At 43.2% G+C, this 26,208-nt stretch overlaps 3 protein-coding genes across 7 annotated transcripts in view; 2 read left to right on the forward strand and 1 right to left on the reverse strand.

The window, feature by feature from the left end:
- The window catches only part of Ndc1 (Nuclear division cycle 1), a 94,039-nt gene that overhangs the window by 3,382 nt on the left and 64,449 nt on the right, over positions 1 to 26,208 (forward strand). For 2 of the 5 annotated variants that reach the window (XM_065443303.1, XM_065443305.1), the window contains exons 1-2: positions 20,535 to 20,660; positions 20,797 to 20,917. The exons of 1 other annotated variant lie outside the window; for it this stretch is intronic. In XM_065443303.1, the coding sequence (XP_065299375.1) occupies positions 20,625 to 20,660; positions 20,797 to 20,917 (157 nt within the window). In that variant the 5' untranslated portion in view covers positions 20,535 to 20,624. Of the gene's footprint in view, positions 1 to 20,534; positions 20,661 to 20,796; positions 20,918 to 26,208 lie in introns of those variants that run through there. 2 more of the 5 variants (XM_065443304.1, XM_065443300.2) reach the window with 1 other exon arrangement.
- LOC135911141 (proteasome assembly chaperone 3-like) lies at positions 2,782 to 14,139 on the forward strand. The gene is made up of 4 exons (XM_065443306.1): positions 2,782 to 3,054; positions 3,138 to 3,239; positions 6,149 to 6,232; positions 11,847 to 14,139. The coding sequence occupies exons 1-4, from the start codon at positions 2,968 to 2,970 to the stop codon at positions 12,030 to 12,032; spliced, it is 459 nt and encodes a 152-aa protein (XP_065299378.1). The 5' UTR covers positions 2,782 to 2,967; the 3' UTR covers positions 12,033 to 14,139.
- On the reverse strand, positions 14,342 to 18,110 carry LOC135911142 (tax1-binding protein 3 homolog). The gene is made up of 4 exons (XM_065443307.2): positions 17,924 to 18,110; positions 17,534 to 17,662; positions 17,395 to 17,472; positions 14,342 to 17,074 (listed from the first exon to the last, which is right to left on the reverse strand). The coding sequence occupies exons 1-4, from the start codon at positions 17,966 to 17,968 to the stop codon at positions 16,964 to 16,966; spliced, it is 363 nt and encodes a 120-aa protein (XP_065299379.1). The 5' UTR covers positions 17,969 to 18,110; the 3' UTR covers positions 14,342 to 16,963.

The raw sequence follows: 26,208 nt of genomic DNA on the forward strand, positions 1-26,208 counted from the left end.
GTTTTTCATCCCTTATGATTAAATCACCACTATTAAATATGGACCCACCTTAAAATTCCTTTGGCAGTAACATGTTTATGTCTATCCTTGTATCATTTCTTGAATCGGTCTAGTACAACGGACGACCATGGAGCCTGGCCATGCACTGTGTAATGAAGCTTTTTTTTTTTCTTCTGGAAAATCACACATACCGACCGTACACCCAACCCCCGTCACGCCTGCACGGAGCACTCGAGCGTTACGCCGCGGAGAAAGAGATATCAGTGAATGGCTGCTGACAGCACAGCGATATTACTTTGACGTACTCATTTAGCGACTTCATCCACTACCGCCGGACGGCAGAAAATAAAAGATGAGTACTCTTATTTAGGCTTAACAAGCGCGCGTACATCCCACACTTGGGTCATCTGCCATTCACAAATTCTGTCATGTAGCAGCACAGTAACCAGGTAATGTTACAGTTAAGTGATGCTGAAAAAAAATGGCTGTGGCTTAGGTAAGGTTAAGCCCAGGATGCGAAGCATACTAGCCTTTATTTTAGTTGTTGAACCACTGTTTAGCCTGGTGAACTGCTGTTGCTTGGCTATATTTGGTTCGGCTAGACGAAGAAACAACTCATGCATTACTTCTTCGCCTTCAAGAGTGGAACGCGACAGCGTTCCCGTCGACCCGCCAAGGGGTGTAAGACAATGGGCTACAGGGCAGCGACTACGCGCCCCGCATTGGACGCGGTGAGCGTCGAGCAAAGCAGCGTTCGGCGCGGCAACGAAATGTGCGCCTGAGCAAGAGACGCACGCCTTAGAAACAGCTCGTTTCTAAGGCAACACCGCATTCACTAGAGGCGCTTTTGTACCGCGTTGAAGCATCGTAATCGTGGCTCAGTGGTAGCGTCTCCGTCCCACACTCCGGAGACCCTGGTTCGATTCCCACCCAGCCCGTCTTGCAAGAGTTGAGCCAAAGCCACTTCTCCTCTGTCGTGACGTCACGGTGTCACGTGATTTCATGGTCACCGCCGCGCCTGAGGAGCTGGGTTGAGCCCTCGTAATATGCTTCGCATAAAAGGCTCTTAATAAATCTGAAGGAACCTAAAATAAACAGTTGGTCTACTATGCATTCTCGGCACTGGCTGGCCGGTGTGGCGGTCCGTGCGATGCACCAGAAGGAAAGTAAGCTCCCGAGGAACCTGGTAAGCCGAAACCTTAGGTTCGCATAAAAGATGCACATCGAACGGAAAAGTGAAGTACTTACGATAGCTTACACTCTACGCAAGCCACAAGCCCAAAACATAAACGATCCACATCTTCATGCACTTGTTTGAACTTGCCATTCTGCCGCCAAAATCAAAGACGGATGTGACAGCATAGACGCAAAAGAAGGATGCGACATACCGGACGTGACGTTTAGGTAAACGTAACGCTTGCGTTCCGTATGCGTTCCGTCGACCGAGCGAACGTCTCGCGCACGACCTACTGGAACTCCAGACAGATATCCGGCTTCTATGGGAGCAGCTTGCGCCCACTTTCGTTCAACCGAATGCCGTAGGTGGCGCTTTTATAACCTGTTCGTCTGCTACGCGGTGGGCGGCTGTGCGGCGTTGTAATTAGTACGGCAGCTGTTGTGTTGTGACGAACTACTTCTCTAGTTGATGATTTTTGCTAACACAGTGACAGTGATGTCACAAGGCTTTGATCGGTCACTTGGCTCCAAAAGTTGACTACTCGAACCTAAAAAATGTCGGAGCGTGTAGTCCGCTGCTCTCTAATATAGCGTTAAATAGCCGCTCCTATCGCCTTTTTCAAGCAGATTATTATACATCACATTGTGTATAGAGTTCACAACGTACACAACAGTTTCATTGTACACGTTGTAAAATTCGCGTCTGCGCTCTTTAGAAACTTGAAGCCACCGTAACGTTCAACGACAGAACGATTACCACTCATTTTAACTCTTAAAAGTTGTCCGTGAATGCGTCGCGAGTTCAAAAAGTGAATTACGCACACAGCTTCACTGCGTACGTATCTTAAGCACTACCGTTATGCTGCCGCCGTACCACGCAGAAAAGCTGGCTTTACAGTTTGAAAAGAGTTCCGTGACACGATTTTTAAGGCCTGCACACGTGCAGCACGTTTTAAAGCACTGGGATCGCTTAATTTTTTGCAAGCTTTCTACTGAGCTAGACATGCAACGATATTGCTCACCTTCCCTTGAAACAGAATCGATCAGCCTATTGCACATATCGGGCGGAGGACTTACTCGTGAATACTTTTACTATACTTTTACCGGATCATCTTCCTTTCACTACGGCACAAAGCAGTAAATCCTAATGTCATCTACGACATTAGGCTGTCTCTAATCAACTAAAAAAGGCTGGATTATCCTATGAATCTTCTTAAACAACTTTTCCAGTCTCTTAAGAGCTAGGAAAGGGAAATTTATGCCGTCGATCTAGCATTTCAGCGGCCACCTATGCTCGTTGTTTACATTTCTTGCACCGCTCATCCTCTTCTAGTTTCACTATTCAAACGCAAAGCATTCTCAAATATGTCTTCTTTTGTATATTTGTGAATTTATTCATATACCGCCAATACAAGCTCTTTGTGCCTGCCGAAATGGCAAGACAAGCGCTGAACAAATCGCAGAAGCAGACGACAGCGGACAGGTTATAACTAGCGCCACTTTGCTCGTACGTTCTTTTCCTAGCGGCAAAAGGGGCGAACTAGACCAGGCGTGCTGGAGGAGGGAGATCTGTGCAGGTCTGGAGTTCAGTAGGTCGTGGTCTCGCGTTCGAAAACAGCCAAGCAGCCAAGCCTGGCCAGGCCGAGTCCGAAAGTAAAAGCACATTGCAGCCGTTGTCAGTGTTTCGAAGCAAGTGTAGGTATTGTGTGGCAACTGCCTGTACGATTAGCATTGACTTTCTTTTGTAGCATCGCATTTAGTTGTGCTTTCAAACCTCACCGCCGCAAAACGATGGACGCCACGAAAGCGGAAAGCATCGACTCTGACAGTAGCCTTGTCTTTCGTTCAATCCCCAGCGGTTTCATCCCGAGCATCGTCGTAAGTACAAAAAGTATACACAGTTTATTCGCATACTGGTCGCACATTACATTCTTCTGTGCATAAATATGTCTGTTTTTCAGGCGTCCGTCAGCATTGAAGGTTGTAATACCGACATATCCATCATGGAGTTTACGGACAAACTGTTTGTCGTGATTTCCCAATACAAGAAACTCGGAACCCTCGTAAGTATTTTGTCCTTACTCTTGAGGGGAAGCTCGTGCGAGCGAAAAAGCGTTGTTTGAATATGGAAGAGGCTGTCGCAGCCACAGTGGTATGTAGAAGTGAACACTGCGCGCCTGCACTAGTCTTGCTTTCTCCTTTGCAGTGTCCGCTCAAGCTATGTTTTGTGTTCGTAGGTTCGGCGTCTGTTTGGGCTTTTGAGGATTCTGCATACTCGTGCAGAAACCTACCCTGTCTTCATCCGAGTGTGCGCTTGTTTTTAAGCATTTCAACAAGTAAATCGTGACTGCCTCACCAGATCTGCGGCAGACTCGTGCAGGCTGAAACATTCAAACACCTCTAGAATTATGTGCTTAGTAAGCCTCAGCTCCCTTGGAGATTTGCTAAATTCATCGTGACCTAGGGAATAATTCAGGTTGTCCTGCAGCACCACTAAGAATGTGCAATACGTTAGTTATCAAAGGGCACTGTCCCACAAATCTTTTCGGGCAACCTTTTTTTAAAATTATTATTATTAAAGTTCATGTGGATAAAGTTATCGACAACCATGTGTTACCTGTGTCATGCCATGACGACCTTACTATGTTTTTGGTCTTGGCGTTCTGGGACTAGTCGCCACACAAAGTGATGCCCATGCTGTTTCTATAGCTTTCTGCTTTGTTTTGCAAGCCCTTCTTGCTTTTTGCGATCTTTTTAACCTCACTTGAGCATCGGTCAGCAAAATAAATGAAACTCATTCAGACTCTATTACAGTAGAGAGAATAACTTTATTGAAAACCGGTCCGGCAGTTTTCCTTCAGGGCGACACTGGGGAAAAGGGGATTAACCCCTGTCCTATGCCACTCTCCGTCGTTGATAATGGTGCTGGTGGTGACTTGAAGATTCTGCATACCCTTACACTATTTGCTTTGGGATCACTGGGACTCGCCAACTTCTACTTAGCCAGACTCGCTTAGACTTGCTAGTATTCCACTCAGCCCATCTCACGTGTATTCAAGCTTGCCAATATTCTACTCAGCCGAGCTAATTCAGACTCGTACTCGCCAAAATTCTTCTGAGCCGAACTCGCTTGTGATCAGGCTCACCAGAATTACTCGAGCAAGCTCATGCACTTACACTGACTTGTGCTCTTTCGAACTCACCTATTTAAGGGCACGCTCATGCTAACAGAATCATGGGGTCAGACTTTATTAAATCTTATGGAATCCCCCACTTATTCACTTGTTTCAAACTCGCAGGTTTATAACTCAAGTGAATTACCAGTTCAATAAAAGGATCACTCATACAGAGCAAGATAGGAGCTCACTTCAAAGTCATGTTCACACTCGCTTCTACAAACATGCACTGCCATGCGCTCACTCGCACACTCTTTTGCTCAGGCTCGCATGTACAGTGCTCAGCGATTGAAACGTGATACCCCGACAGCATGGCAGCCGGCACTTTTTTGCGCCATGCTGTATGTTGGATGCTGGGGACATTGAGTTGATGCACTTATGTGTTACACGAAAACAAGTTGTTTTGATGCACTGAGAAGCAATTGGGCCCCCTCGGCAATCACCCAATGCTCACTGGTGGTGCAAGCATCGCTGACCGCCATACTGTCCAAGTATCGTGTTTTGATCACCGACCGCTGTCTTTGGTCATGCTCATAACTCGGCAGTGTTTGCTGATAATCTAACCAGGATGTCAAATTGGAGGTTTCGTTCAGGCTCAATGCGCTCCGATTTCTTTATTGTTCACGTATTGGTTCAGCTTAGTTCACTTTTTCTCGCCTCATAGCAATGCGTTGCCCAGTGCGCTTGGCTTGCCTGCATCACACATATGCCGGTTTTATTTTGTCAGAAGGAGGCAAAAATTACCTGGACATGGGAGAAAGCAATCAATGTGTTTACATGAATGTCAGTTAATGAATTTTAATGTTATGCAGCCAGAGCAGGCCCACACATAGAGAGCCATATTAGCAGGCAGTAGTGTCGGTAGGTCTAGTGTGTGGCAGGAGGTAAAGCACACGCCGTATGCTCTGCACTCCCTCCTTCCCGTATTTGCCTTTATTTTATGTGTACAATCATAGCTGCATGATCTACGCCCCATGCTCATTTGTTTGCAATTTGAAGGCTTGGTGAAGGTCTCTTAAAACCCATGTCTGGCTTCTGATGTGTCTCAAAAAAATATATATATATATTGTGTGGCTGTTATTCCCTATATAATATGTGTGGAAATCTGAGCCGCATACCGATTCTATCAATGCATCCTTAGTCTGCCCCAGATTTCGAAAGCCTCGCTCACTTGTGGTCAGGACTTAATGCTAGGTCTGGTGTGTTACTAAATGTTTTCACTTGTCTTGTAGAGCTAGGGATGTCACTGGTCGCTGCAATAGGTCTTCAAGACAGTTTCGGCCATTCACTGTTATAGATTGAATCATTCGACAGAAGATGTTCAGTGCTCAAGAAACGAAGATCAGTTTTGCTGATTAAAGCAGCGAAATCGCAACATGTTATGCCGCAGGTCACAAACCAGCTGTTAGCAAAAGGCAAAACTAGTCTTTATATTCATAAGGATGATTCATAAGAGAGTACTCGTTGCAGTTTTGATGAGTGGCCCCTTCTAGCAGGTGAACTACAAGTGTTTGATGGATGGCTCTGCAAATGAGCATCGGGAACAGACCAGCATTCTTACTCTCGTTTTTCTCTCTTCCTCATGAAATATAGTTCTATATATGTTGTAATATTTTGATATCAGTGATTGGCCATTTGTGCTAGTATTTTTTCTCTATGACCGTACATCTGCAGTTGTGGTGTTACAATGTCTCACACATGTATTTAACACTCCTGTATGTCTTTATCATGCCTCTTCAGAGGCTACAGAAATCAATAAATAAAACAGTTATTTTCTTATATGGTTCATGTTCCAGGTGCTCATAACAAAAGACTCTGCAAACTGCGACAACCCCCAGAAGCTTGTGTACACCACGAAAGTGCTGTTTGGAAAGGACGAGGTAACCTATGAGCAATGTACTTTAGTTCTTGTCAACCATACTTGAGCATAAAAGGCTTCATCATAACGGTCTGCAATGGTGTGGCATAATATATTGCTCTGTGCCTTCAATATATAAACATTGGCCCAGGAAATACCAGTTTTCTAAAACCCTGCATTCAACAAGACCATGAAGCTACCAATCAACCCTCAGGTGGTACAGCCATCAACAAGGAGTGAGGCACCATTGTTAATAAAATTTAATAAATAAGTAATAAAAGTTAGTAAATATATCATTAAAATGTTGTAACTTTGTGTTCACTGTACATTGGACAATCAGCAGAACTATTTCTACTGTTAGTTTATTTTTCTTGGCAGTGAATTGTGAAACATGCCCTGTAGACAGGCTGTTGAAGGTTTTATTTTACCAAGTAGCATTTGTGTTACAACGCAGGCTCATACGCTTCTTCATAAAGCTCGGGAAAAGTGTTTTGCGTATATCTAGCACTCTACTCTGGGGCTAAGTCTCTGAGGGACAGGAAAGAGGCTCTCTTAATTGCCAGAAAGTCGGCCATTTGGTTGCCAGCGGCACTAGTGTGACCTAGTGCGTGTTACTCCACAAAGGAGTGGAATAAGGGGTTTCTTCCAAACAGCTCAGGTTTATGGAAACTTTGTGAGGCTGCACGGAGGAATGCAGAAGTAAGAAAGAGCGTGGCAAATGTTAACAGTATAGTGGTGATAAAAGCCCATACGAGGAGAGGTTCTTGCATAGGCATAATTACAGTACACAGTAGACTTCTGTATACATATATCCCACGATGCCCACCCCACATACCTGCGCTTACCATAAGTTTTCTTGCTGCCATAACCTGCAGTTCTCGGGAGATACTTGAACATGGCTGGAAAGCCCTGTGCGATGCTTATCCACTTCGCCAACTGAAGTTAGGTGGTAGTAGTGGTCGACAGCAGTGCTTATTCAGTGACTAAAATTTCACCCAGGTTCATTGTCTCACTATATGAATAGCATGTTTCTTTTAAAGCTTGTGTTAGTTAACACGCAGCAGCTCTGCAAAGTGCTGTTACCAATTATTTTTCTTTTTGCGGTGGATAGCCAGCAAGGACGTATATTGTCAAAAGGGCGCTTCACATTATTTGAGCTTGACATTCCCGAATTACTACACTTTTGTGCATAGATGCAGTAGTACTCATGTGTTTACATTTCGGCAGTCCTTAAACTGGGGAATTAATCTGCATGTATTGCAATATGAAATACCGGTACGCATTGAAATTTCCTTATTGACTTGTATTTGCACAAAGGAACCTGTTTGTCAATTGTTAATGTGAGAGACACTCAGCCGCACTTGGAAGCAGTAAACTTTATGGCACTTTCAACTGGTCATTTTCGAGTGCTATGACAGTTCCATGAAACAAAGTTGTTTCATGGTTTTTGCTACAGTGTGCCTGTTGTCTGCATACATCTTAGTTGATTTGTTAAATGAGCTTAAAGGTGCACATGAATGCATGGAAATGACCAGTCAGATGTGTGATCTGTAGGAATGTTGACTTTATATGCGTTCTACGACCATGCGAAGCATTGGTTATACTTTTATCCGTACTCTTCTTTTGATGTAGAAAGTGTAGAAATAATTAAGTGAACAGATGATATCATTTGAGTTTCAGTTTATTGTTCATTCAAGATACATAGTTGGTTGTTAGTAGTATACAGGCGAGGGTCCCGAAGTCAAACGTCTGCAGCAGGACCCTTGGTTAACAAGAATATTAGTACAGAATGATAATTGGTACAGCAGTGTAATATTATGTAATCTACTGGTAAATGAAAAGTGAATGAAGTTGTGGAAAGGAATAAATTCGATTCTTATGCAAGCAGTCATACATGTAAAATAAAAAATTTTGTGCATTATTGATCAAAATTGTTTAAACCTATTTAACAAATGAAGAACGCACTTTATATGCAAAGTAATTTAATCAGGACAACTAGTTATACAAAATGAAATTTTTAAGTTCATATTTGAAAGCATGCAAAGATATTGATTATTTAAGGGCACAGAGTAAGTGCTTCCACAAGGAGGATGTCATTTTGCCGTTGTTCGTGCTGCATTTAGGTAATAGAACATTGTGATTATGGGCAAACCTAGTGCTATTGTTGTTTGTGAGCAACCTGGAGTCTCTTAATTGAAATTCGAGCTGTTTGTTAATTTGAATAGAGTGGTAAGTAAATGAAATTTAAACGAGCCAGATATAGGCAGAATGAAGTTAGCCTGAAAATGCGGAGAAGTATTAGAGTAAAAAGAACAGTTGGTAATAATGCGAATAGCCTGGTTCTGAATGCGCTGTATGGATGAAAGGTGACAGTTATATGTATTTCCCCACGAAGTAATGCCATATGTGATGCGACTATGTATGAAGGCAAAGTATAAAGACAATAAGGCATGAATAGAAAGAAATGGACAAGATTTAATGAGAGCTCTTATACCAAAAGCAGTTTTTGTTTAACATGAGCAATATGATGCGATTATTAAACTTCAAGTCCAGGTCTAATTTTATGCCAAGGAAAGTTACAATAAACTGCTGGGATTAAATGATGTTTTATGAATAAGTACTTATGGTAGATAACGGAACTTTTTGAGGCATTTTAAAAATCATGAACTGAGTTTTAAGTAGGTTCAAAATTAGGTTGTTTGAACAACACCATTGAATAACTTTGGCCAATTGCGTATTCTTCTTTGCTGCTGGCGTAAATTTTTCGCAGGAGCGTAATTGTTAACACATTGTTTTTGTAAATGTTTAAACTGTTTTGCACTAGGTTAGAGCAATATTAGCTCTTTGTTTGGCTGGTTAAGCTCCGCGCCAACAGCTGGCTGGACCGTGCAGACCGATCAATCCGCTTACATACATCTACTCTAAAGTTCCTTCATCAGCTTGAGTTTATGCCTCCACCCATCCGTCGAAATGCCCAAATTGCTTGTGGTTACCAGAATACCAGACGCGTTCGGCACTGTGACAGAACGCTCTCAACGCACACTGCTCCGCACGCTGAATCGCGTCAATGTCAGTCGATAAAACAGGGCATTCATTTACTCCTTCAATGGTTTTCAAAATAACTGTGCAATCCTCCCCTTGTGTACAAGGGACACCTTTCATTTTGATGTTATTCAGCCTACTGTATTGCTACATATCTGCAATGCTCTTGGATAGCTGTTCGTTTTTTATTCTCATCATTTTGTTTGAATTGACCAATTCGACAGACGAGTGTACTGAATCATATTGGTCACTCATGAAACGCACACTGTGAACAAGTGAACCAAGATTACGAAGACCCTGATCTTCTAGCTTTTTGGAAATTTTAGACACAAGGTCATCAACAAGGTCATCCAGTTTAGCATGAAGCAGGGACTCAAGGTGCTGAATTTTCTTGGCAAGTTCAGTATTAGCAGGCATACTGCTTAGCAAGCAAAAGCACAAGGCAACACTTATGAACAACAGCCACAGGCGAGTACGCAGCATGGATGAAAATAATAGTACGCAACTACGTAAACCAACCTGTAGCGGAGAGAACAGATTCTTAGTAGGCGTCCAATTCCTGCAGCCGCTGCCCAAAAAATGTCTGGGTACGTTGGTCGCTCCCTTATATACCCTCCGACGCAGCTAGTGCAAGCGTGATGGTGTCTTAGGGCAGAAATGCAGCCCAGGCAAGCAACAGAATGCTAAAGGCCACACAATGCAACCAAAGCGAAGGCAATGACAATGTTCCGGTAGTCACGTAGTGCAGGTGCACTTGGCCACAGGAGAAAGCGCAGCGGGGTGGCATGTGCAGGCATGTGTAGCTGCGCACGGTAGAATGCTGCACTGCAGGAACCACTTGCTCGACAGCACCAGTCTGTAGTAACAGATTCTTAGTAGGCATCCAATTCTTATGACCGCTGCCCATGAAGGTAGATGTGGTTAGCACTGTCAAGCAGCAAATGAGCAGTGCTTCAGATTATTGCTTGCATTTCTTGAGTTGTGAATACTAGCTGATATTGTTAGATTTAATAACTGCTTCTCTCACTTGTTTGACTAATCCTAAGCATCAGGCACTGAACCACTGTTTCCTTTTCTGTAATGTGTTGATGTTTTCACCTCTTTCACAACGTAACTGCGCCCGCTAACATAACAGTGCCACATTTCATGCGTTGTTACCTTTCGCTTAATTTTTACAAGATGCAGTGTTTCAAGAAATAAAATATTCTTAAAAAAAACAGTTTCTTACCTGTCTTTCTGTCCGGCTTATTTACTAGTCCTAAACATGCATTCCTGCAGCCAGCTGTTGTCTTTCCAAAGACGTAAACATTTGAGAGGAAGCTTTAGCTCGGCAGCTCCTATCCAACTATATGGAAATGTAGAAATAGTTTTTCCCTGCAACCACTGCATCAATTTCAATGAAATCTGTGTCAAAAAAGAAAAGTTCAAATCCAGTGACTGCAGGAATTAAACATTTTGTTTAGCCTGTCAATTTTTCTAAAGATAGTCTTAAAAAATCGCATCATGTCATCACATCACACATCACAGTCTAACATGCCACATACGCCGATTTGGGACACATGGTACAAATGCGTGAGTGCGCTGATGTAAAATTATTGTGAGATAGCATTCCATGAGAGGTACTCATTAAGTTAGGGTACGACAAAAATAATTTCAAGTATCCTTTAAGCATGCCAAAAACAAAATATGTGTTTTGACCCTTTGAGGGTCAAAGACATAAATATACAGTGCCTTGAACAAGTCCCGAATGGATGATGCCGTATGTCTACGGTGCTGTTTGTATGTTTGAAAAACGCATCACTTTTTCAGCTCTTTGTTGCTCAGCAAGTGCTGTCACCCTGTGTGGACAGCAGGAATTTTGTTTTCATTCTATGGTTTCTTTATGCCGGCGTTTCAGCATCCGCGTGCACGCAGGTGCACTTTGATTATTTGTGGTTTTCTCTTGCAGGTTGCGTCCATTCGTTGTGTTCGTAAAAATTTCTGTCTATCTGTTTTCTAATCTCTCAAAGGGGAGCAATTACATCTGTTCACAGATGGGTGCTAGTATATATGAACATTGCTGCTATGCCTGCATTTCTTTTTCTTGTTCCTCCAGAAAACTGTTGGCCCCCATTAGTGATGGGATAATGGTTAACTGCAAGTTTCTGACTAGTTTGGTTTATCTGACAGGGGCACAACCATTGAGTTTTCTTGCGTGTGCGCTAGTTCTGCTGCAATTTAGTCAAGCGGAGATTTCTCCGGTGCAGACTATTGCCCAAGCACCTAATCAGACTATACCTATTTCAATGTATCTGCTTATATTTATTATAAGTACTTATGCAAGGCCATCTGTGTTCATGAATAAGCAATGCATGTTTACCTACAGAAAATACTTGTTACTTTATGGTCACTGAAAAAATAGCGCTAATTTTTTTCAAAATTGGCCAGTCTGAGGATTTTCAATCTGCAATAAAGATTTGATTCTGAAGGGTTGCATTTGGGGAAAAAAATGACCCACACAGTTAATTTCTGTCTTGGTCACCGCAAGTTTTCTTGTTTTTTGCTTTTGCTCTCTTGCTGTGTGCATGTTACCAGTGCCGTTCTTGTTCTTTCAGGCAGAGGTAGATGCGACTGCCAAGCTCATAGCAATGACAATCAAGTCCTCAAAGACGGTTCTCCTAAGCCTTGCCTTGAAAAAGTTCTCACCAACAATTGTGCGAAGCATTGCAGCAGCTGTGGCCGCTCAACTTGTGTCCTTCAATTCTCCAGTGCACCAGAATGTAATACCTGGTACAAGCTAGTGACTGTGACGCTTTTGTGTACATTAACCATACAAGCTCTTGACAGGTGCTTGTATGGTTGTTGGTGCGAGTGAAGAATGTTAATCTCCGAACAGCAGGCAAGGTCGCCGCTTCTAGCAACTATTGTTGAGCATTTTAACTGTAGCTCACTGGAAACTACTGTACAGAACAAGGATTTGATCATGGATGTGAAATCAAGTGTGATGTGCTTCAGGAAGACAAAAGATTCATCATACAATGAACAGCTTTGAAGTTATTATCCATGTAGAGGAATGTGGGCACTAGAGTGGAAGTCTTAGCCAAATGCAACGTCTGACACAGCAGAGAAGCTGAAAAGGCAAGAAATGAATAGTTATGCAGAGTTACCACGGTGATGCGTCAGCTGAGTTTGATGCTTAACATTATGGCTTGGTGTATTGACTGGCCAATTAATACAGTGTTTTTTGTACTATGCACAATTTTTTATGAAGACTGAGCATGGCACACACAGTGTTCTGGCAAAGGAGTTTTAAGGCGAGGCAGACGATTTTTGATATTAATTTAAATTTTGAATGTTAACAAAAGATCATTATCATTTTATTTGAACCTTGGAGGCAGTTTATAGAGCTAATTTGGAGGCAGTCACATTTTAAGGCACAGCTATTTTTTTTTCTTCTTTACTGCCAAAATTCTTGCCCAAGTTGAGATTATCATCATTGAATTTCTATGCTCAATCCAGGCAATCTTAAATCTGCGTGCACTAGGAGAGTTGGGAAGGCAGCCCCATGACGAAATGTATGACGAAACTTGAAGGCTAAGCAGTTAGCTCGTGCTTGTAAGATGACTTGCCAATTCATCTGGCAAGCATCTGCCATGATGTGCCATGATTCATACTTATGCACTTCGTCATCAGGTGTTTATGACATAGTAGCGGGAATGCCTCAGTAGCATGCTCGGTTTCGATATTGTTTGCATTGAGCTTAGGAATTTTATATTAACACCTTGAATTAGGTGCAACTTTCAGGATTAAAAAAAAAAATTCAACTGCTTCCAAATTTGCTATGTAAACATGCCCCCGAGGTTCCATTAATAAGTTAACGAACTTTTTTTAGTCTCGGCGGCAATGTCTGCCTGACTTTACAAATTCTCAGCAAAATTGCCATGCGTGCTGTGCTCAGTCTTCAAGAATACACCCTATATATTTATTGACTTGTAATAGTGCAACTACTGCAGGGAGCACCAGGTTAACGTCTCTGCAGATGATGGCCACATTGTAACAGCTTTTTGGTCAAATGACTTTGAAAAAATTTGTACAACCTCCACTTGAAGTAAACCATACTTTCTGCTGCAAGAGTTGTTACTGCATAAGGGGACAGGTTGTTTAAAAAGCATGTAGAGAAGCCGATTTCTTGCATAATGACCTAAAATGGTACAGAACACACCTTCATATTTGAGTGAATCTGTAATTGTTTTAAAAGCTACACAATTATCCACAGTTCATATGAACATGTTGTAAGGGCAACAGCTATGGTGTTTTAAGATTTTCTTGTAAAAGGCATTCTCGCAATAATATGAGGCACTCTGCCTAATTGGGTGTTGAGATGACTTTTGAGCTTATGTGATGATACATTGAAGACTCTTAGAATGAGTGCCAGTGTATTTTATTCAAGCACTGCTAGGCCAGTGTGATGGTCCAGTGAATTTCCTTGCAAGAACAGGTGGCTTGATGGACTCACTGGTGCACTTGAAGCCATCCATGTGGTTGCACCTAAACCTACACTGCTACCTTTACCTCGCTATTACAGTGCATAAACATTCCTTGGTGCGAGTTGTTTCTGCCACATGAGCGTCATTGGTACCGCTGGAGGCTCTGAACGTTTGCATCCGCTTGACCAAGGTGCTTCCTGAAAGATTATGCTGCCACAGTTGCCTAATGTTTTCATGTGACCTAGGAGTGCTGGTCCTTGCTGCTGTGCAGGAAATGCCACATGAATTTTACTACTCAGACAGACATCTTTTGATATCATGGTGTCCATTGAGGTGTGCTCACCTTTACCAAGTGAGGTAGTAGGGTGTCGCATGCAGGTAAATGCCATAATTAAAATGGTCCATCTACCATGCCACTTCACTTGCATGTTTTCTTTTCCACCTGTTCTAGCACATGCCCCAAACAAGAGGCTTTGCACAAGCGCTCAAGTCCAGGAATAGGCAGACATGAATTCGTGGGATGGTGTGTAGCTGTTGTTTCCCATTATTGGTTCATCATAGAGGCTTTTGTTATGACTGTATAGATGGCCTAAGTTCTGAACAGGTAACAATAGATCCAACAATTTTTCATACAATAACCTCAGTCAAACAACCAAGTTTTATTTCCTTCGAAAACAGTAATTTCTCAGAGGCATCTATAAGAATGCGCTGGAAAAGAAGCTTGAAAGTGATCACATAAGATGGAGAGCAGTTTCCACAGCGAATCGAAAAATGATGGAAAAATACAAAAAGCTAGAGGCATGAAGTTTAGTTACCACCGTAATTCTGGTAGTCTAATATAACTGGAATGTAAATATGCACTCGTAGTGCAATTGTTGCTCATAATGTCCAAAAACAAACGATGATGATAATAATAAAAACCCTAAGTATTTTCACAATACAGCACAGCAACCAACACAGACTGACTAACAGGTCTATATAATGTATACAATATGCAATCTTTATATAACATATGTCTATATATTAAAACTTTGGTGGCTCTACATGTAACACACAACACAACAAAGTTGCAGCTAATGCCAACACACCAATAAGCAACAGGTGAGCACTTTATCACCTATTAAAAGCAGTGTTGACATAAAGCTACCCTTTCAACCATGCCTACTTAAACATACACCAAGGCAACAAGAATTGCATTTGGGCGCTTGCTATGCTGCTATAAGGTACGTTGTAACAGTTTTAGAAAGTTTCACATTCAAGTACACATTGTTCCACAACAGTAATTATGGTATTGAAGCTCATTTGCTTTCAAACACACATGTGGAATATTTCATACACAGGATGTTATTAACTGGAAATTAACCCAACTGTAATTACCATTTTTGTACAACAACTATACAAAGTGCAGTACTTCTTTATAATGCCTGTATATGGTAGATAAATCAGCGGTCATATGGGCAGTGCATTAGATACCTTGATGACCGAGGGCTGTCATAAAGGCAGTCACTGGAGAAAATGCAGACAGCCACAACAGCACTTCCACTTTTTTCCTTCTACAGCACATAGAACTGAAACGCAGCGAAGGTGCTGCAGCATTGTGCATGGAAACAACCAGCACATCTTGTTCTGCATCATGGGGCAGTATTCTCAGACGACTGCTTTTGGGGATACTTTCACTGGCATGAATAGCAGTAGACTAATGGTGTCTACAAATGACACCATTCGTAGTACAGAGCCAAGCAGGTTGCCCTAGTGAAGTGCCAGGGGCACCGTCACCTGCAGGGGCCAATATGTCGGGTGCTAGTCGCACAAAATCTTGAAGTCTAAGTAGCCCTGAAAGTGATTGTCTGAGGATACCATCCCTAACATGTCAGTGGCAGCATAGGAAAAAAATGATCAACATGAATCAGTATGCAGCCACATGGATGCAGCTGCATAACTTCCTTGAAGCTCAACAGCTAGATTTAATAATTTTGTCTGAGCTCGATCAAGACTTCCAACTTCTAAGTACCACTCTACTTTCTCATCTGAACCATTAAGAGGTAGCTGTGTGAAGCTGTTCCATCGTTGAAAGATTGCGAGGGCTATGAACAAATGTTCTATGAGAAGAGAAGTTTTGACATCAACAGTACTATGAGCAAGCATGTGCATTGCCCATTGTGAAGTCTTGATAACAAGTGGCAGTACTGCAATACATTTTTTTCACAACAATGGGGCTATTATACATTTTATCTGGAAGTATGGGTGGCTTGTAGAACAACTTCCCAAAATTTAGTAACTATGTTGGGCACATCGGTAGCTGGTTATATCATGTACCCTTGGCTGGAATTTGCATTACGCTGCAAAGCGTATGTCATGGAATCTCGCACTACAATTATGGTTTTATTGATAGGATTGATCTTAAAACAGAGGGGCTATTTGAGATGTTGTGGAGCACTCTAGATTAACTTTGACCTCCTGACATCCTTTCATGAGTGCCCAAAACATGTTACATAAATGCTTCTCCTTTTCACCTCCATTGGAATGCGGCAGCCGGGAATCAAGTCGTAGCTACTGCCACCTGCGCTTGTCATGGTTTGATTTCACAGGTCAAGGCAGAAAGCAAGCAAAATGAAGAAAAGGTACTATAAGACTTATTACAAAACGTCTTGACACTGCATCTAGACTGATGGCAAGACTGATGTACTTTGTTTTGTCGAGATCTGCAGAAGTGCAGCCTTGAAATGTGTACAATAGAACTGCAAAAAAAAAAAAAAGACATAACATAGAGGTGGGAAGCATTCGCATATATTTAAGTAACCAGGTGCACTTGAGGGGACAGCACCATGCAAGGTGCAAAATGCAGTGCACCCACAATTCCTTGTAAAATGTAACGGAGCACAAAAACTGATAAATTATGCCTCCTTGTGCAAACATGATCCCTGAAAGTAGGCCAAAGTCCTACAAATAGTATCAGCTGCACTATTGAACACTATGTCAGTTGATTAAACTAAAACAGGTGAAGTGCCAAAAGTAAAGTAAAATGTCAAGGAGTGGCCAAGACGTAGACACTGGTGTGACCAACAGTACACTACTAGCCTAAAATGAAGTACAGTATCACGATGCTCACGAGAACACAAAAATGAACACTGAGAAAATGACAAGCAATGAAAATGTGATGTATCAGCTAAGAAACTGGAGACAGTGCTTTTTCAGAACTCAATGTCAGGATTTGGGAGTGCTCAACAGTTGTCCCAGAAAATTCTTCAGGAATGAGTCACTCCCTTCCTCGCTATCAGCATGTTGAGCACAGGGTGTTTCTTGATGTACTCGACAGCCTTCTTGTGCGTCACCATGGTAAAGTCGTAGCCGTTCACCTGGGAAGCGGGATCGATAATTGTGAAGCATGCATGAGCTTGATGACGCCCACCGTGCCACATCGCGATAAATAATACAAGACAAACTGCAGTCTATTTCGAGAAAGAATGTCATGAGCATGGCAATTCCTTCTGCGCGTGTGCAGGAAGCGATTCTAAACGCGTCAAAACGCACAGCGAAAATCTTCGACACAGTGCACTTAGATAGGTTTACATTTCCGGGGTTTCGGCGTCTCTACACGCAATCAGAAACGCTGGATATGCGATGCTACAACCCTTCAGCAATTGTTACTCTGAGATCGTAAGTAATACTGCCGCACCTGCAGGATCTTGTCGTGCACTTTGAGGCCGCACTTGGCTGCAGGGCTACTCTCGTAAACCTCGGTTACGTAGATACCCTGCAGTGGAAAAAAGTGCAAATTGACAGCTCTGTCGACACATGTGGTAGGACGTGCATACGTTATCGGTATATCCTTGCGGACTACGTGTGAAGTCCTGATCGATGCCACCTCCAATCTTGAATCCGCATTTCATCACTTCCCTGCCTTCGGAGTCGATGCCAACCTCCTTTGCAAGCTTTATAGGGATCTGCAAAAGCAGAAGTGGTTTCCAAGAACTGCGATGAAGTGATCACGCGCATAAGGCTGAGAAAAGTCTTCGCGTAAATCGCGGCCAGACCACAAGGCGTTTTTTTTTATCACTTGCCAAAACCAAAACATTGAGCATGCACGGCACAGGCACGAATTTTTTAGCCTCACTCCGAGAGTATTGACAGCTCCCGCAAGCATTTGGAGAACGGCTTTTGCGCCTGATTGACGAAACGGGTAGAAAAAATTCGAGCAAACGTACACTCAAGCACTGCATAGCTGTGCCGGGCTGGTGCTGAAAGGCCATCGCCCTGGAGTCTCCACTCCGTCAATATTGAGGAGCAAAACAGCAAGGCACAAAAAAGTTTGACTGCACGGATCCTGTATCAAATGGAAGGGGCGGAAGAAACTCCGACCATTGCTCTGACAGAAGTGCGTACGGAAGTATTGGTCGGAATCGGACATTTCCCAACCAATAGCGGCGCGATATTGACAACGCTTATTGGCTCACAAAATTACGTCAGGTACGTGAAAATACAGTAGGCTAATTTTGTTGGCTAAAAGCGCGGGATATTTAAACGTTAGTATCCGTGACTCGCATGAAACAGGTTGATGAGGTGTGCCCACTGAACACATATATGAACTTGTGTGCCCTTGTCGAATGCGACAGAGTTCATTAATTTCATTGGACGAATTAAATGTACTGCAGAGACAGGAGGACTGAAAGAGTGGCTGAGTCCATGGCATGAACAGAGCGAAACTAATAACGTGGTTTACAATGCATGCATGGTAAATGTACCGGCCCCCATTTTCTTTTCTTCTTTCTTCCTTTTTGCTATATAACTCACTGGCGAACAATAGACCATTTTATATTTTGTAAGTTGCAGGTATTTCAGCTTTATTTCATGCGACTACGACGAGCTTGTGATCATTTTTCAGCACATTTGGTATCGAGGAGCAAAAAGGGACATCTAAAGCAAGGTAATGTTGACTGAGCACAAAAAGCAAACGCCGTGTGCAAACAACGAACTAACGAAGTGTGTGTGTGTGTGTGTGTGTGTGTGTGTGTGTGTGTGTGCGTGTGTGTGTGTGTGTGTGTGCGTGCGTGTGTGTGTGTGTGTGTGTGTGTGTGTGTGTGTGTGTGTGTGTGTGTGTGTGTGTGTGTGTGTGTGTGTGTGTGTGTGTGTGTGTGTGTGTGTGTGTGTGTGTGTGTGTGTGTGTGTGTGTGTGTGTGTGTGTGTGTGTTAGAGAAATTCTCCAGGCTACCTTTCAAACGTAAATAACTTCAGCTATATGCTCTACAAGATCACAAGCACAAGTATTTAATTTCAACAGAGAAGAAAGGAAACCGAGGGGTTCGATTTTTTTATTGCTCCTGTCATAAGAATTGGAGAACAGATGCCAAGGACAGCATAGGTGACATTACTCGTACTTATTAATGGAATAAAAGAAATTATAAATTAATGGAAATGATATTGGATGAAAAAAAATTCAACGGCGATTATGATGCTCCCTAATGCGGAATTTGGGCGCAGCTCTGTATGTGTTTTCATTTTGCGATATATTGGCTGGCGCGGACATTCTGGTTCGACTGGCGCGACTGCATCGATAATCGGGAGATCGCGAGCGACAGAGTAGTGTGGGTGACGCGTGGGCGAGATGCACAACAACCGCCACAAACAGACCTCCGCTGACTGATGCAGCGCTTTGTGTTCATCGGTGGACGTACTCGCCGCATGCCATCGGTGAACAGACGATGGGTGGATAAGGCTGATCCATTAAATCCGGCTGCGGCACCCACCACATAGTGCGACGCGCGCTACTCCGACGCCATCTCGTAATCATCGTCGCTGCAGAGCGGCACTTCGTCTTTCTCACGCTTTCGCCGTACCCTCCTCTTCCGCTTTCCTTCTCGCGCTCTCTACACTTTTCGTCTTCCGCTGCGCTCCGTGTTCGCGCTTTCATCCTTTGTTCTCTGTTCACTCGGTTGCGCCGACGACGCCGAGGCACGTCGACGCTAAACGCAGGAACGGGCGCTTAATTGAGCTGCGCTCAAGCTGGCCGCAGGTGCGATATGAAACCGCGTCTTCGCATTACGCGTGCGAAGCTCTTACCAACTGGCCTACGTCGCAGCGCCGTTTTCCACTTTCATTTCTATTAATTTCTAATTTCTTTAATTCAATAATTAAGTGCAATTAAGTAATTTTCTCTATGTTGTTCTTGGTGTCTGTTTGTTGGCTTCTTAAATCGTTTTAGTGGTGGTGATTCAGGGAAAACAGGGGGAAGGCGGGAGATGGAAATTAAAGACGATGAGCGCAGCGAGAACAAGGTGAAAGCAGGAGCCAACGTTTCGATAAGTGGACTTGCATGTCTAATTATTCAAGGCGATATATATATATATATATATATATATATATATATATATATATATATATATATATATATATATATATATATATATATATAATCACTACCACCACTAAAAGCTTGCTCTTACGTAGCGTGATGTGACCATATAGGTTCCTAAAATTCATGTAGGAGACTCCACAGAGTTTCATACAAAAATTTGTGTATGAAACTCTATGGGATACTCTATGGATGTGACCATGATCATGAACACACTCTTCCGAGAAAAATTAGATAGCAGACGAATTCAACAGTCCTTGATTGTGGCCTCCGAGATCGAGAATGTGCATCAATGCAATCTTGGAGGACACGTTCTTGGAGAATACGTAAAAACTATGAAGAGGAAATGATTCTCAAGATAATTAAAAAGGTAATAATAAACATGTTATGAAGTCCTGTTTGTGCAATTTGTATCTGATATAGTTGTAACGTTTTATCATTACTTTTGAAGTTGTTGACTCGAAAGTCGATGAATACCAAACTTGATGTTAAGATAGCCAAGATGAGCCAGCGCCATTGAGGTGATTGACTAGAGATGCGCGAGTAGCCCGGGAAACATGAGTAGCAGCGTGAAGGAGTGGTTTAGAAATGAGGTACGATATCTTTTATATAATGGACGAGAGTGAGTGTCTGTAGGAAGCGATAAAAAGGTTCCTCACAACATTTCCAAAAGCGCACACGTGCTTCCGCGCATGCCTTTCCATTAATTTCTCTTTTGTTTTACTTCAGGTTCACTTCTGGCGGTGTGTGCACACCATCGAGACAGTTCTAGCCGTGCAGTTCATTCTCACCCCGATCGCTTTGGTGTTCCTCCAGTTCAACGTGTTTTGTCCGTTCGACGGCTTCATCGGTGAGGAGGTGGTAAAGGATGAATAGAACCCAAGAATGCTTTCGAGTTCGCATGTCGAGGGCAGAATGCTGTGCCCCGTGTTGCTTAATTTGTGCGTCCAATGTATAGTAGTTTGAATGAGAGAATGTAGCTGTGTAAGCAGGGAAGCAGAAGACCAAGGAAAACGACTGGTACAGACGCTTGATAAGTTAGTGACTTGCCCTTGATTCATTTGTCTACTCGCTTATTCTGGCGCCAACAACACAATGTGAAAGTTAACGTAGATAGAGGAATAGCGGTACTGTCTGCAATAAATAGGCTAAATGTGCTAACATGTTACTGATAGGCAGGCGTGCTTAACTGACACGAGTAGCAAAACACCAATGCTGCTTCTTTCATGCATACTTATGTCTGTATTGGCACGTATGTCGATCTGTGCCATGAAATCGTTCGTAACTATTTTGAACACCTGTACACCGGCTAACAGTGAGGTAAGTTAGTGTTTTTCTAAATGTGGGCTACATTGACTGTTAAGAATAGATGAAAAAGAAATCATTTATTCATATGTTCACAAATAAAAGAAAAAAGAAAGACATGTTAATTGTTTTAAAATGTTTGCAATAGCCATCTTGAGGGAAATTGTGACTCTATTCAGGTGACTGGCTTTGTTTAATATGTTTGTCACTTAAGAGAAGTTTGAGCACTATTTTGTGTGACAGTAACTGAACTTGGACTTCAGAAAATGCTATCCACACGAGATCAACAGTAACATAGTCACAATAGTGTTCATGCTTTATTAATGCATTTGTGCAGCATATGAAAAATTATGTTTTTCTTTCTAGGAAGACTGAAGTCTGATCGGTTGGCGCAAGATAGGGGTAATAGGAGATCGCAGGGAGAGGCCCTCATCCTGCAGTAAACATAAAACAGGCTGATGATGATGAGGATGAAGTCTGACTTCAGTAAAGGAGTGCTAGTGGTGTGACAATAGTTACAAAAACAAAATGATTTCAGCGATCTTGAACTGTTTTCAGGGTATCAATTAATGTTGGCTGCGCAGAACCTGTACCATAAATCATATTTTAGATTAGGTCAACTTAGTGCAGCAGTGAACTGTTAGCTTAAGGCCTGCTGGGACTTAGCAAAGTTTCTGTGTGCGCAACTAAAAATGCAACTTGTAGTATTAATGATCAGATGGCTGAAAGCTTTGTAGCACACAGGATGGGATAACACTGTTCAAAAGGAATGTTCGTATTGTTAGGCCATAGTGACAGCAAGGACGGAAGAAGAGGACGATGAAGCGCACTTGTTCTTGGTGTGGCTTGGTGCCAGTGCGGCAACCCCTTTATACCCTTTTCATTAATTCATCTTTAAATGAATGCACCATATCGTAACAATTTTGGTGGAGGAACAGGGCCCCTGAAGAATGATAATGGCTTGACCGCAGAGGTGCAGTCTGTGGAGCTTTTCCAAATTGCTATTCTGCCACCAGAGATTGCTTCTGACAGCAACAACCGACCACCTTCTTCTAGTGTCCCATGGCAGCCCTGCATCGAACCACAAACCTTCGCCAGAAAAGCCAGGCAAGACGTGGATGGATGGATGGCTCAGCGTCTGCCAAGGAGCAATTCGGTTCAGTGGCTGAAATGCCATCGCCAAACTTAACAATGTTGCCTTCCTCCTCAAGGGAACCGCATCTTTGTGGCTTGAAAACCATGAAGAAAGCTTGACAGCATGGGAAATGTTCGTAGAAGAAATAAAAAATGGCTTTGGAGATCCAGCAGCTAAAAAGCAGTATGCAGAGCAAACGCTAATGCAATGAGCTCAAGCTCTTAGAAAAACTTGCATGACATAGATCGAGGAACTGCTCAAGTTGTGCAAGGCCTTGGATCCTCAGATGACGGAAGAGGACAAAGTTAGCCATCTTCTAAAAGGTATTGCCGAGGATGTGTACCAGTTCCTCATTGGAAAAGTGTCTGGAGTTTGTAAAGGACATCATTCAGCATTTGCCACACATTTGAAGCTGTGAAAGCGCGGTGTATCACACCAAAGTTCGACTGCCTGGCCAACGTAACTAATGTCACCGGTGATGATGTGGTCCCTGCTACAGCTAACCTTGTGTCAGTGATTTGCAAGTGCTGTGGGAAGCGCTTGACCAAAGTGGGGCAGTTTCTCTCTCGACTCCTTGGGTTTGAGACCCTTTTTCTTCCTGCAACTTTGGTGGGACAATCATCACCACTGCCTCTGTAGATGCCTACAACTATGCGCCTCGTCCAAGAGTGCCAAACCCTGCTATGAACGTGCATCCCAGTTGCCAGTTCCATGGCGGTTACTTACGCAGAGCGCCCGCAGTTTCTAGTGTGGGATGGCTGTGTCAATTATTCTTCTGCTGACAATTTCAGTGCATCCTGTGAGCACCCCATCTGCTTCCAATGCGGCATTCGCGGCCACATTACCCGATTTTGTCGTCATCACCGTCGCATGTCACCACTGTCCTATGAGCAACCGCATACTTTTATTGCCGTAGCATTCGGCAAGGTGTGGGAACAGGCTGGCCCTCTGACTCTGATAGCAGGACAGAGTAGTGACTCACCAGCTTCTGTGCAGAGCTTGATAATGCTGCCTTCATGCCAGCGCAGGTCTCCATCTTCGCAACAATGTCTCACGTCACCGCTGCCGAAAAACTAGGTGGCACAACCAACAGAGGGAAGGTCAGGAGGTCACCAGTCATCTTCGGCTACGTGCCCCTATGCCCCTGCCAATCGCCTTGTGCCATAATAAGATTCGTGTAATGGTGGACAGTGTTACTACATTGCCGTTAGTGGACACAAGAGTGAGTGTCTTTGTTATCAGCCTGGATTTCAAGATCCAACTAGGCCGAAAAGTGATAACACTAATACATTTTGTGCTGTGAGTAGAGAGTTGCTCTGAACTATTGGTGTGTGCACTGCAAACGTTTATTTCTCCGATAATGTGTATCCAGTGGAATTCGCAGTGCTTGCTAAATCCACTCGCAATGTAATTCTTGGCCTCGATTCCCCACACTAGTGGGGTTCCACTGTTGAATACAGTAGCGGTGAGCTTTTCTTCTCTCCACTTGCAGAACAACATGCTACCTTTTCACGTGCTCTCGCCGTCATTGAAGATGCTGTCTTACCTGCACTTTCCTTATCCAGAATTTTGAGTTGCTGCTTGCGGCTTTGACGCCGATACATTTGGTGCTATTGTCGAGCCTGTGCCTTTGATCATTGTGAAGAAAAGTGTGCTCGTACCTCGATGCATCCTCTCTGTGGCCTGTGGAACAACTACACTGAAGGTGTCAAATTTATTCTCCCAGGCTATTGTGCTATACAGCGGTATCTGATATGCCTCTTTTGAAGCGGGTACTAATCTCAACATACACACTTTAATTGGTGACACGTTGCACAAAGCCCAAGTGCACTTCACTCTCCTCTTCTTCAGTTCTTGCTGTTGCTATGGAGTAACAGTACCATCATCATGCAGTTTACATCTGCGCTTTAAGAAAAGTTGCTTGCTACCTGAATATCAAGAAACATATGAGTTAATATTCTCAGAGGCATGTGGATGTCTTGCGGTAAAGTTTTAGGGATATTATACTGGTGTGATATTACGCGCTTTCCTTTATTCGTATCTATAGTCAGCTATTTACTACACTGCATGCTGTGTACCGCTTCATCAGGTGCTTTGTAACATTCAGGAATGGGCAGTCAATCATCAAGCGATTAACTGTCAGATGAAATAACTGCATCACTTTATGTGTTAGCTGGTGATAACCATATAGATTCTTTCCAAAGGTGTCTCAGGCCCCCATTAGGTGCTGGCTGGTTGGTCCACTCATTTCCCTCAATCAATGTTCAGAGTAAGCTGAATGTTGCCGAGTTAAAACCCAAGTGTTACACAGGAAAAACTGAGGAGCAGAACTGTAGCATTAGCTCAGAATGCAACTGCAAATGACTGCAGGAGAGAAAACCTGGCCACTCAGAAATGAGAACTGATGGTAGATAGACAGACCCAGCTTATGGAGCTGTTATGATCGACTTGTCAAGTGTGAGAGACATTGAGGCGCACATTACCGTGACAAGATTCTTTGCCCCGTCCCAGAAAAGGTTGCTACGATAAGCCTGGACATCGAGCAGTCAAGTGTGAGAAGCGTTCAAGTGGGCATCCCCATGACGACATAATTGCCCTCTTCTCTGAAACAGCGTCGCCCCTTTTATTCCCCGAGCTGACATAGAGGGAAGGACGAAGAGAAGAAAACAAAGGGCAGGAGGTCATCGACGGCAGAACCTGACGAAAGCATTAATACTTCCACAGGCTCCCCAAGACATCGACGACCACAAGACCGCAAGGGATTAAGGCTGTCCTGGTTCCCAGGTTAATCAGAACCCCTCAAGACTTGGATAAGAGTCACCGGCATGTACAACATGAAAAAACTTAAGATGAACCTCTAATGGGATGACAAGGTAATGGCCGAAGACACGATAAGAACAGAAGACCTTGGTGAAGAACCTAGTGTATCAAGGCTAATTTTTCACCACGAAGACATCAAGACTAAGTACCCAGAGCTTATATGCATGGGAAGCTACCCTCCAGCAATGAAATCCCATGTCGTTCCTTTCGAGCTCGCAGATAAAACAGTGGTTCGTAGAACCCCCTATAATATGTCCAGAGATAAAAAGGTGTGGCTGAAAAAGGAGTTGCAAGAAATGTTAGACGCAGGTATCATCCGGCCTTCTGTATCCCCATTTGCTTCTCCTATAACTATTGCACCTAAAGAAGACGGGACATTCCGCCTCTGCACAAACTACCGGGCTCTCAATCGTCAAACTGAATTGATACCTTATCCAATGCCCAGAATCGACGACATCATTGACGAAACCGGTGGTTGCCATTGTTTTTCACCAATAGATCTCTGCAAGGGCTTTTGGCAGATTCCACTAAGTGAAGAAACGAAGAAGTACACCGCGTTCATAACCCCATTTGACTTGTTTGAGTACAACCGCCTACCATTTGGTTGGAAAAACTCCCCTGCGTGGTTTCAGAAGATTATGACGGACATTCTGAAACCTTACCTGGTCACATTTTGCAATGTGTACATCGACGACATCATCATCTACTCAAAGACAAAGGACGAACACCGTAGTCATCTTTCAAAAGTTCTTCATGCCCTCAGTCTTGCCCAACTCAAAGTCAACTTCAAGAAAAGTGCGTTCTTTCAAGATACCGTAGTATTTCTTGGCAGGGTGTTTGATAGACAGACTAAAAGCACCAAGCAAGAATCGGTAGAGAGA

The sequence above is a fragment of the Dermacentor albipictus genome, chromosome 9, assembly GCF_038994185.2.
Source record: "Dermacentor albipictus isolate Rhodes 1998 colony chromosome 9, USDA_Dalb.pri_finalv2, whole genome shotgun sequence".
Classification (NCBI taxonomy): domain Eukaryota; kingdom Metazoa; phylum Arthropoda; class Arachnida; order Ixodida; family Ixodidae; genus Dermacentor; species Dermacentor albipictus.